The sequence below is a fragment of the Marmota monax genome, unplaced genomic scaffold (assembly GCF_021218885.2).
Source record: "Marmota monax isolate L192 unplaced genomic scaffold, Marmota_monax_Labrador192_F-V1.1 WCK01_AAM20220418_F8-fsc00238, whole genome shotgun sequence".
In the NCBI taxonomy this organism is placed as follows: domain Eukaryota; kingdom Metazoa; phylum Chordata; class Mammalia; order Rodentia; family Sciuridae; genus Marmota; species Marmota monax.
In genome coordinates this window covers 1,985,995-1,998,105 of record NW_026693175.1, presented here as the reverse complement: position 1 = coordinate 1,998,105, position 12,111 = coordinate 1,985,995, and the positions used below count along the sequence as shown (strand labels likewise).

Below are 12,111 nucleotides of genomic sequence, written 5' to 3'. Positions count from 1 at the left end.
TTATTTATTTATATGTGGTGCTGAGATTCGAACCCAGGGCCTCACACATGCCAAGCAAGCGCTCTACCACTGAGCCCCAGCCCCAGCCCCATATTCCCTGTATTTCTAGAGGATCTTTTTTAAAGATGCTGAAAAACTACTCTCAGCTCCAACCCTGAGGCTCCTGTTTGCATAAACAGCTCCAGTTACTGCCCGGAATCCTAGTGGGGGACCAGAACCTCCGCGGTGGGGGGGAGGGTGCCAGAGCTTTCTCCTGGTGTGTGACTAAAGGTGACAGACAGCTTTGCCACCCCAAAAGCCTGGGGTGGGACCTTTATTCCCAAGATTGGAAGACACAGCTTTGGGAGCCTGAGGAACAGCAGAGGGAGAGGGGAGTCCTGGGGCAGGCGGGGAGGTCACAGGAGCCAGGTCAGTGAGAACCGGGGCTTCTCAGGCGTTCCAAAGCCAGCTCCTGGAGCACAGCCTCTGCACTCCCTCCAGAGGAGTATCTCTCCTGGAGGAGTGTCTCTCCTGGCTCAGGAAGAAAATGCATCTAACAAAGGTGCTGAGCAGACATCCAGGCTGCTCTCAGTGGAGAGCCAGGCAGAAGTGTCCACTCCAAGCCACCTCATGGCCAAGCCCAGCCCTACTGCAGTTTCCTCCACGGATGTGCAAAGCTGCCAGGGACAGATGGCTCCAGTGCAACCTCAGAGACGTGAGGCCTCACACTGTTGGCCTTATGTCCACCCTGCACTGGCCCCAGCAGCCGGCGTGCACTCCTGCAGGGTCAGCAAGGCAACTCTGCCTGCTTGGAATTGGCTGCACTCAGTACTCTTCTAAAGACTTGCCTCTCTGCAAACAGAACTGAGGCGGCCCCGACATGATGAACAGACAAGTCACGTTTAAGATGTCTTCCCTCCAAGTTCTCTGTCAAGGATGTGACAGAAATGGATGCTGGCCGGCAGTACAAGCCACAAGCACAGCTTGCTCTTGGCTTCTGCAGCGCCCACAGGGCCTGATGACGCAGGGGAGCAGGCTGAGGACCGCCCACTGGCCACCCACTCTGGTTTCCTTCCTCCTTCCTTTCACTTTCCTGAAGCTGAGGTCACTTGAGAGCTGCACAAGGGGCAGGGAGATGCTCTACTATAAAGTGCTTCAATGTCCCAAAGTGAACATAGGCAAAGCTCTGGTCAGCAAGAGATAAACAGATATATTCCATATAACGCAGCTTGCAGCCCTCCAAAATGAAAGGGTGCTTCAGCAGTTATTTTGTTATTCAAAATGCCGCACACCCCATTGACCAGGACACCTGTCAAATGCCAACAGTAACATCAGAAAGTGTGCTGAGGAGATGGGGATGTGCCGGTCGTGCGTGAGGCCCTGGGTGGACCATCCCCAGACACACACACACACACACACACACACTGACAAGAAGGAGCCGTGGCATCCTGATCACCTTTATTGTGCCACCACTCCTAATATAAATCTCCCCTTTTAGATGAGTAGCAAATACTCTGCAAAGGTCTCTGAGGAGGACTTCACTTCAGAAAATGAATGAAGTCATGGAACCAGTAATGTTATCTCACAGAGGAGGCCAGGAGCCAATGTGTGATATTTTGTGAATTCAGCAATCATCATCAGGCCACCTCAAAAGGGACAGGGGCCTGAGCCCCAGCACCAGAGTGAGGCAGGATTGTCCCCAGCACCCCTCTGCCCCTGGAGGCATCCCTTTCTCATTCCCAGCCATGCATGGAGCTCCTGGGCTTTCCCAGTGGCCTGGCCAGTTCTGGCCCACCTTCCCCAAGTGGCAGCCTATCTCCCAGGTTATGCAAGAGGGCAGCTGCTTCCGCCCCTGCCTGCCTGTTCTCTCCTCCGCCATCCTCACTCCTGTGCTCCTGGGAGGAAAGATCACCAAGGACCTACTCTGTGCTGTGCCCATCTGGAGGTGAGCAAATGGGCACAGCCCCTGCCTTCCAAAGTCCACACCCAGTGCTGCCCAGCAAGTGTAGCTAGCTACCCACTGAACCCTGCAGTGAACACAGACTCGGGAGCCCTCAGCCATGCAGGAGGGCAAGAGCAGGGAGGGAGCACGGCTGCCCTTCTGAGGACTCAGGTGCCCAGCTGGGGAGGCTGGCAAAGTCCCGGCCAGCCAAGCAGAACATCTCAAGACCCCCGGGGGCGAGCAGTGTCACCTGTCTTGTCTTTTCCTAGTCCTGAGTCACCTCATGTAACTGACCAACAAGAGACCTGGAGGAAACCCTGTGTGCACAGAGCTGCCGCTGTGGAGCCGAGGACAGGCTGTCTAGCAGGGCGCTCAGAGGAGGGAAGGCACACACACTGCCAGGCACACCAGTGTCCTCTGATTGTCTTGGTGACAGCCAGCCTCTGCCCACCACAGTGTCTCCCCAGGGCACAGCCCAGCCAGCTGAAGACCACTCCTCCCAGCTGCCCTCACAACTGGGAGAGGTCATGAGACCAGGGTCCAGTGGAATTCAGGGCAGTTTACGGCACCACCTGAAAGAGGAATGATTTCTCTTCTTGCCCCACCTCCCTTTCCCTTGGGTAGGACAGAGGAGATGGGGTACTAGCCTCTGGGGTGGGCCCAGGACAGGTGAGAGACAGCAACGGAGCACTGGTGGGTTCCTGGGAGGCTCGCAGGGCTGTGTGACCACCTCATGAGAGAACTCAGTGTGATCTTGTCTTCCGGGGTCTCTCCAAATCAGCCTGTTCCCATTAACACAGGAATGGTTTACTTGCTCAATTATTTTGTCTTTTAACCTGGACTCTGGCTCTTCCTGACTCCAGGGCCACTTGGTTGGCCCCGCCCAGCCAGGCGGGGGCTGCAGGAGCTGCTTAAGGCTTTTCCCAGCCTGCCCCTCCCATTCCTACTGAGGAGCTGTCTCCACCCTACAGTCTCCAGGGTCAAAGAGCCTGAACCTCCCGGGTGGATGCCTCAGGCTACATTTCTTTTGGTGTTGAGATTAAATCCTTGCATAGGCTAAGTGCAAGTTTTAGACTAAACTCTGCCCCCAGCCAGTGCTCTTTGTAATCTCCACCTCCCCCAGTCAGCAGTTCTGATGCTGTTGAGTTTGGGGCATCATCCCCAAGCATTATTTAGAGCTTCTGAAAGCCAGAGGTGGTGGCACATTATCGCTACTGTCATCACCAATTTCACCATTATCATAGTCATCATCATAGAAAAACATCAGTGGGTGGGGGGGTGGCACACACCTGTAATCCCAGCTGCTCCTGCTGGGGAGTCTGTGGCTGGAGGATCCTGAGTTCAAAGCCAGCCTGGGCAATTTAGTGAGGCCCTAAGTCTGTGAGAGCAGACGGGAAGAGTGGATCAGGCGGCTGCGGGGAGCCTCCTGCAGAAGGACAGGCCATGGGACACCCAGGGCCACCCCAGGTAAGGGGGGGGGTGTGTAGCCATTCTTCTGCCCCTGCTAGCATCTGGCACCTGGGAACCCCGAGTAGCCTGGCAGAGCGGCTGGCTCAAGGCCACCTGCTGTGGTGGCTCATCCGCAGTGTCTGTCCTGTGATCAGGAGTGCGGGCTCTGCACCCTGCTGTGTGGAGCTCGGTCACTCCCCTAAGCAAAGAGCAAGGCTTGGCAGGTTCCGCAGGTTTACATTTGGGAAGCCTGCAGTAAATTCTTAGTGCTTCATGCTGTCGCTGTCTTGAAAACCTGCTCGTTGTTGCTGAAAGCCTTATTACTACATGTCCAGAAGAAGAAAGAGGAGGAGGTGGCGGTGGAGGAGGGGGAGGAAGAAAGAAGGAGGAGGACAAAGAAGGGAGGAGGAGGAGGAGAAGAGGAAGAGAAGGAGGAGGAAGTGATGAGGAAAAGTAGTAGTAGGAGTAGTCAGGCACATGCCTATAATCCCAGTGACTCTGGAGGCTGAGGCAAGAGGATTGCAAATTTGAGGCCAGCCTCAGAAGCTTAGCAAGACCCTCAGCAAATGTGCAGGACCCAGTCTTAAGATAAAAAATAGAAAGGACTGGGGATGTAGCTCAGTGGTAGAGTGCCCCGGGTTCAATCCCAGTACTGGAAGGAAAGAAAGAAAGGGACATTCTTGGAGAATGTACTGCCCATGTGTAGGGTTCTTTCAATGAACCTTCACTTGAAGGGAACCAAAGGGGAAAGTGGTTAAGAAATTAAACACTGAACAGTAGAAGGGAAAAAAGAGGGGCTGGGCTGGGGCTAGTAGTGGAGCACTTGCCTGGCACTGTGAGGCCCTGGGTCCATCCTCAGCACCACAAAAAAATAAATAAATAAAACAAAAGTATTGTATCCATCTGCAACTAAAAAATATTATAGAAAAAAAAGAAGGAGGGAAGAAAAAAAGAATGAATTGGGTTCAGCTGGAAGGTTCTTAAGAAGGGGTACAGGAAGCCAGTCAGACACTCTGATGCTCACACAGAGACTTGATGGATCTTGGGGGTCACGAGCAGACGAAGCTGCACTGTGCAGTTGGCTCATCCCAGGACAGGCTGATGAAGCCCGTGGTCACAGGTGACCCACAGCTGACACAAGGAGGAAAAGTGGCTTCTGAATACATTTACTCACAGGGCTTGGGAGGGGGCCCAGGGAGAGCATGCAGGGTGCCAGGGCCCCAGTGGCTCAGGGGGGGACAAGTCCCCCTGCAGGCTCTGTGCAGAAGCCACAAGTGGTCACTGATGGGCAGGCCATGGAGGTCTTGGCCATAGAGGTCAGACAGGAAAACTCCAGAAGGCTGATGATACTGTCAGTGATGTTAAGCAGAGGTCACTGGATTCTGCCCTTCAGCTGTGGGGAGGGCGGGCAGTGATGGCTTCTTCACACTGAAGCTGCATACTCATCTTTGCAAAATGGAGAATTAATTCTTTGAGGAAGAAAACGTCTATTTTTAGAGATCTATGTGTGATTTGTGAGGATTTGCAAATCAGCATATCTTTAGATAAGTTTCCATCATTTGAAAGCCCAATTTATTCTTAAAGGACAAACTTGTTTCAGGTCTCTCTGGCATGATAAAGTGACCTTGGGGACTGGAAGCCTCAGAGTCCCCTGGCCCAGGGTCCTGTGGAACTTCTGGCCTGAAGCCCTGCAGGACCAGGCGAGCACTGTTTATCATCCCAGCCTGGAGCCAGAGCGGGGCTGTCAGGCTCAGGGTAGAGTCTTGAACAAGTCAACCCCTCGTTGCAAACTCACCTGAAATATGTGCTGGGAATGTTTCACGGAGCCTGAACAATACTCACAGAATCAATAGGTTTGCATAAGTGTCATCGCTCTCCATAGACCAGGAACAAGAGGTCCTTCCTCCATCCCTTCTGTATATTACCTTGGATTAAATTTCTAACAGATCCCAAGGATCTCTTCAGATGGCTTCTTGAAGCAAAGATGGATTGGACAAAAGCCAAACCATCAAAGGGGACAACCGAACTTTTTTTCCATTCCCATGTAGACACTTAGGAGCTACAAATCTTTATGCTGGTTTAAAAAAGCACACACACACACACACACACACACAAAACCCTGAATTTATTTTACTAAAGTGGAATTTAATCTTTATTTGAAAATAAGTACCATAGAACTGAACATCACTAGGGAAAAGCTATTTTCCGGTTTGGTTCTTTGTTAACTGAGTCTGCTATTACCTGCAATATGTTACTTATCCTTTAAAAACCAGCTGAGCTACTTGGGAGACTGAGGCAGGAGGATCATAAGTTCCAGCACCCCCAGGGCAATGTAATTAGACCCTGTCTCAAAATAAAATAAAGTCTGGGGACAGGGAAGTAGCCCCATGCAACAGCACCTGCTAGTTCAGGAGAGCCCTTGGATTCCATCCCCAGGACCCAGAACCACATGCAGGGTTGGGAGGTGGGATTAATATTCACCATCATTACATAAAGAAACAATTTTATCAGTAATAAATGATGATCCATATTATCATCCATTTAAGTTGCTTTGCTTTCTATTTATGGCAAGTAATCTTTATTGTGTTCATTTAAAGATTTTTTTTGTTATTGGGTATTGAACCCAGAGGTGCTTAACCACTTATCTACATTCCAATCCCACCCCCACCCCCCTTTTTGGAGGGTAGTAGAGCTTGAACTCAGGAGCACTCCACCACTGGCTACAAACCACCCGCAAGTGGCCACACAAGCAGGTTCCCAGGGTAGTCCATGAGAAGGAACACAGGTTTGGGGAGGGGGGGGAAAGGAGGCAGACTTCAAGCTGTTCTGAAAACCCTCCAGAATACATCCAAGAAAGTGAGAAGTATGGAGCCAGGTGAGCAGTTTGTAACTCTTCCTGTATGTTTTTAAATTTTGTTTGCAGGACTGGAGATTGAACCCAGGACCTGAGCAGTCCAGACAAGGGCTCAACCACTGAGCCACCTCCCAGGCCTTTTTATTTTAGTTTGAGGCAGGCTGGTCTTAAACTTGCCTCAGCCTCCTGAATAGCTAGGATTACAGGCGTGCGTCATAGCACCTGGCTCATCTTGTACATTTTCGATGCTTGTAACTGTGTGCAGATATGTACCTGAAAAACACTGTTTGCAAGAAAGCACCAGAAATGGGTGACAAGTGGCCACTACTGAGAGGGACTGGGGTACAGAAGGGGTAGGAGACACCTTGTTTCGTTTCATACCATTTAATGCTTTTTTTTTTTTTTAAGATAGAGTGAGGGGGGGAGAGAGAGAGAGAATTTTTAATATTTATTTTTTTTTAGTTTTCGGCGGACACAACAACTTTGTTTTGTATGTGGTGCTGAGGATCGAACCCGGGCCGCACGCATGCCAGGAGAGCGCGCTACCGCTTGAGCCACATCCCCAGCCCTCATTTAATGCTTTTTAATTTATTCTGGAAACAACCAAGAGTTGGGCACTCACTAGGGTCCAGCATTGTCCAGGTCCTGGGAATAACAGCAGAGGCATGGACAGCTGGGCCCCAGCCTGGGTTCGCCAGCCAGACACCTGCGCTGGAACCCAGTGCACCCTCACAGGTTAGGGACAGTTAAGTGACTTGGCCTCCCCAGGCCTGCTGCTCTGTTTGTGGTACGTGGAATCTCACTTCCTCTGCTGCAGACTGCTGAGAAGGTGGTAGGAGCACGCATGTGGGGTGCTGTGCTCAGGGCCAGGGGTTCGCACGCCTCATAAACTGCCAACTTTCAAAGTGACATCGCCCTTTCCTGGAGAAAGCGGTGCAGTGGGTGGCTGGACCTGAGAGGAGTTGCTGAACCACGGGGCCAGGGTCTGCATCAGGTGGATGGTGGCCATTCAGCAAAATGGCAGGCTTGAGGGACAAGAAGACCATGGACAGAGGACGAAGGCTGAGGAAGAGGAAGCAGGAAGGGAGGCCAACTGCGGAGGACCTGAGGAGCACTCCCCAGAGAGGGAGAAGGGCTGGGCAGGGTTCCTGGTGGAATGGGTGCTTAGCAGCACAAGGCTCTGGGCTGCCCCAGCACCACACACAACAATAACAAATAAAGTAAGAGGGAGGAGGAAGATGCCCAAGCAGGGGATGGATGGTGAGCCAGGAGGACAGCAGCCCCCCAGCCTGAGCTGGGAGGAGTCAGGGGATGACCCAGCCTTTGGTGAGACCCCTCAGGAAGGCACAGGGGAGACTCCTGGGCCAGGACCTACCTTGGACAGGGAATCCCTGCAGGCAATCTTCCCAGGCGAGCTATGGACACACAGGGAGGCTGGGAGGCTCATCTGCAGCAGCAAAAAAAAAAAGTGTGAGAAATTAGCTGAGAAAGCTCAAGAATGGGGCTAATCAGCCATGCCTGGCAGCCATGCCTGCAATACCAGCAACTCTGGAGGCCGGGGCAGGAGAATCAAAAGTTCAAGACCAGACCCAGCAATATAATGAGACCCTAAGTGACTTAGCAAGACCCTCTGTCTGAATAAAAAATAAAAAGGGCTGGGGATGGGGCTCAGTGGTAGAGCCCCCTGGGTTCCCTCCCAGGAGGGAGAGAAAGGGCTTGGGCTAGGGCCTGGCCAGGGAGCGTTCCACAGGCGGGGAGGGGTGCACCATGGGTAGGAAGGGGCTGGGAGTTCAGGCGGGGCTCAGTTGAGGAGGTGCTGGAGCACCACCCTCTGGCACTGATCACTTCTTATTTTTCTGGGTTAAGTACCTGAAACTTCCGTGGGGTCCTCAGATGCTTTAGACTTCTAATGTCCTTTAGATGCGCCCTTTTGCTAGACTTTCTGGCCTGACTAAAGGGGAAGGAGGGGACTGGTCTTGGGTCTGCTGGTGCACCAGCTGCAGTCAGCATGAGGCCCAGAAGGGAAAGGGATTCCTGGAACAGAAGACGAATCCCACACTGGTGGGGAGCTAGCTGTCCCCAGGAGAGGGGCTGCCTCCGCTTCCCTCAGTGCTGAGTGAAGCCATCAGTGTTTGTTAAGGAGCAAAGGAAAGGTCCTCTGAGTTCTGTCTGTGAATCACAGTGGGTGAGGTGCCGCTGGAGGGGAGGGCAGAGGCACAGCAGGTGAGGTGCCTGAAGTGAGAACCAGCCACGTGGGCAGAGCTGGAAGAACCTGGAGCAGGTCAGGATGTGTCCATCTCTGCCTCGGCCCCCTCTGTCCTCGGGTGCCACTTACACAAAGCTGAGTGTGTCAGGGCCACTTGATCTTGACGCTGGATTCTAAGATGACAGTGACCTGAGGTTCTCTGCTCGCCTCCTTCCCATCCCTACTTGGGACAGAGTTCGCCTGATTCTCTTCCTCTTCTGGCTTCTTATTTCATAAATGCCACACTCCCTTACCTCTTACAAAACACTTAGAAATTGTCCAAAGCCTCTCTTCCATGATGCGTCTGTAATGTATTGTCAGGGTCGGGCTCCCTCCACCCCAATCTGGGGAATGCTTCAACTCTTTTTTGCTTTAGAAATTTTCCCCAAGTCCCATCTGGGTTTTTGCTTATTTTGTATGTACATGTATTTACACACCCTTGAGTGGGTTTGTTCTTGTCCCAATGTGGCATTAGTAAGTAGTCGTTCACTGATGCCATAGACACGGATGTTTTTAAAAAGGGGTGTTGGGCTGGGTGTGGTGGAAGCCTACAATCCCAGCAACTCGGGAGGCTAAGTAGGATCACAAATTCAAGGCTAGTCTCAGCAACTTGGTGAGACCCTATCTCTAAATGAGAATAAAAAGGGCTGGGATGTGGCTCAGTGACTAAGGTCCCCTGGTTCAAGGAAGGGGGGGAGGGGGAGAGGGAGGGAGGGAAAACAAAAGACATAATTAATTCTGCACAGACTCCTCTTCAGTGAGTCTAAAGAGGTAGGATCAGCACACTAACTGTAGTGCCAAGAAGACCAGGGAGGAAACATGGGTGGGTGGGTTTCCTCTTGCTCCTGGGTTTTCCTAGGTGCTGTGAGGTAAACCACCATGCTGAGCTGGGAAGGATCTGGCTGTGCAAATACGGGGAAATGCTAGCAAACCCTAACATGATGACTTTTCTGTGATACTGCAGATTAACAAGTGTGATCAATTTTACATTCCATTACAGTGTCTGCTCAAAATTACCACATTCCTTTAAATTTATTGTTGTTCAGCAATTTCAAAGATGCAGCTAGAATGTGACCCAATGGCAGCAGAAAATCAGTGAGATGTTTTCTGTGGGTTAAATAATTATTTTCCAGTGATGCAAACATGTAACAGCCTGTCCATATTTTTCACTGATATAAATGCATCAATTTTCTTGATTATATATCTTGTGAAAAGCAATGGAACAAAACTGAACAAAAGATTCTTTCAGGGAACTTGCATTTGAAGCACTTTTTTTTAATCTTTTTTTTTTTTTTAAGTATCTCAAATGCTTTTTAAGTTTGTTTATTGGGGGCCTGAGAGCGCTTGCCTGGCATGTGTGAGGCACTGGGTTCAATTCTCAACACCACATATGAATAAACAACATAAATACAAAGGTCCATCAAGAACTAAAAAACATTTTTTAAAAAGTTTGTTCATTTTTTTAAAATGGGGATTTATTTATCTATTTATTAATGTGATGCTAAGGGTTGAGCCCAGGGATTCACTTTGCACAGGCTAGGAAAGCACTCTACCTTGGAGCTACATCTCTAGCCTTTTTTATTTTGAGATAGGTTCTTGCTGAATTGCCTTGCCTACTCTCAAATTTACCACCCTCTTTCCTCAGTCTCTTGAGTAGCTAGGATTACAGGCACCTGGCACGCCTGGCCAAAAGCATTATTTTGATGTTGACATTAAATAACTCAGGCCATGACCCAAACTAGTTTTATGTTTATATAATTAAAATGTAATTGAAAATATTGAAATGTAACTTCCAATTCCCTAGAGGGGGTGCCCCCACCCATCTCTTACAGGTGTGTGCTGTAATAGAAACAAAGAGTCGCTAGGTGGCTCTGTCCTTTTTAAATAAAAAATAAATACATAAAGACTAAAGTCTGCAAAGGATACAGTTAGGAAACAAAGTATCGTTACTCAGTAGAACCTTTAATCAAAACAATAAACTATAATCTCCAACATGGTCCCTCATTCAGAATAATTTGGAGCTACTGGGTGAAGAATTAGACCCTAAAGGAAACCTTCAAAACTGCTTTCTGTATGGGTGATGAATTTGCTGAAAAGAAAGATATTGTATTCTTAAAGGCACCAATTACTAAAGGGGAGATGGCTTCAAACTTTAGTAATGTTCTGCCATCCAGCCAACTTTTCTTTTGGACCTCCTCTTTTTAGCTTTGAACTTTACAATTTAAGAACAGATATTAAATTGGGGCATTATAATAACATCAAGGATTTCTTTCCAATTTCTTGGAAATAGTTTTACTATTAACTATTAACACCCCAGGAGAGAAATCTCAAAATCCAACAAATTTGTTTATCTACATTAAGAAAACATTTAGGGGCTGGAATTGTGGCTCAGTGGTAGAGCACGTACCTTGCATGTGTGAGGCACTGGGTTCCATCCTCAGCACCATATAAAAATAAAGTTATTGTGTCTATCTACAACTAAAAAATATATTTTTTTAAAAAAGAAAGAAAACATTTAGATCCTTAAATCTAAATCAAAATATGATGTAGACAAACACTATTCCTTTTATTCCTTTCCACAGTATTTGGTAGGAGATTTAAAGAAATTGTTTCTGGTTCCAAAAAGATGACTAGCTACATTTGAAGTGAGATTAACATTCTTAGCACCAAAATTTGCTAAGTAAATATCTCTCAATTTCTTTAAGTACCAAAGTACATAAATAAATTTATCATGAAAATAAATGCCCTGCTATATGGGTGGGTGGGTGGGGTGACAAACGATTAAATATTCCGAACTGTTAGCCTGTAATTGGCATATGCAGAATAAAACGTTTTCCTTTCTCTCCTCCAGCATTTTTTTTTTCTTTTTTGGCGGAGGGGTGAGTACAGGAGATTGAACTCAGGATTTTACTTAGAGACAGGGTGTCCTTCAGACGTAAGGACACATTTAGGAATACTTTGTATTGGAAGAGACCATTTTCTTATTGTTGTTTTGAACCAATAAATAATGATTGCGCGGTACTTGGGATCGCCACAGTATTTTACTGCATTTGTTTTTTCTAGGCAGGGAGCCACATATTAAAATAAGTGGAATGCAAGTCATATAATCCGATTAGACTTTTAAAAAAATGAACATTTTTTCACAACTTAAATGACTTTAAACTAGTTTTAAAAGGCTAATTCCGAAACCACTTAATTGAAAGTCTTTGAAAAAGTTCACCGTTTTAAAGGTAACGAAATTACACCAGAAGTCTGAACAAACCGGACCTAAGATGAGCAAGTGCTTCCCGGAGTGATGGAACACAGGGTTTGGCTAGAAGAACTGAACCCCGACTTCAGTGGCTCTGATCATAGAATCCCCAGGGAGCGCAGATACGCCTAGGTGCCGGGGAACACCTCCCGCCGCACCCCCAAAAGGGCTGAAATTTTCCTCTACGGCTTACGATTGGGAGACGATCTGCATCGCGGAACGTGCATCGCCCTGGATCACAAAAGGTTTGGGGCTCGAGGTAGAAGAAGCGAAGAGGTCTGGGCAGGTGGCCTGAGCGGCCCCCGAATTAACGTGCAGACTTTCCCGAAGAGATTTATAAGTTTGCGTTACCTCCTCTTTTTAACATTTGTGCTCTTATCTCGTCGCCTAGT

General features: G+C 48.8%; 1 protein-coding gene across 1 annotated transcript in view; it reads right to left on the bottom strand.

Annotated features, from left to right (window-relative positions):
- Spmip9 (sperm microtubule inner protein 9) overlaps positions 1 to 12,111 on the bottom strand; it is a 47,946-nt gene that overhangs the window by 35,515 nt on the left and 320 nt on the right. Inside the window, exon 2 of the mRNA XM_046455951.1 lies at positions 11,913 to 12,010. Within this exon, the coding sequence (XP_046311907.1) occupies positions 11,913 to 12,010 (98 nt within the window). The remainder of the gene's footprint in view (positions 1 to 11,912; positions 12,011 to 12,111) is intronic.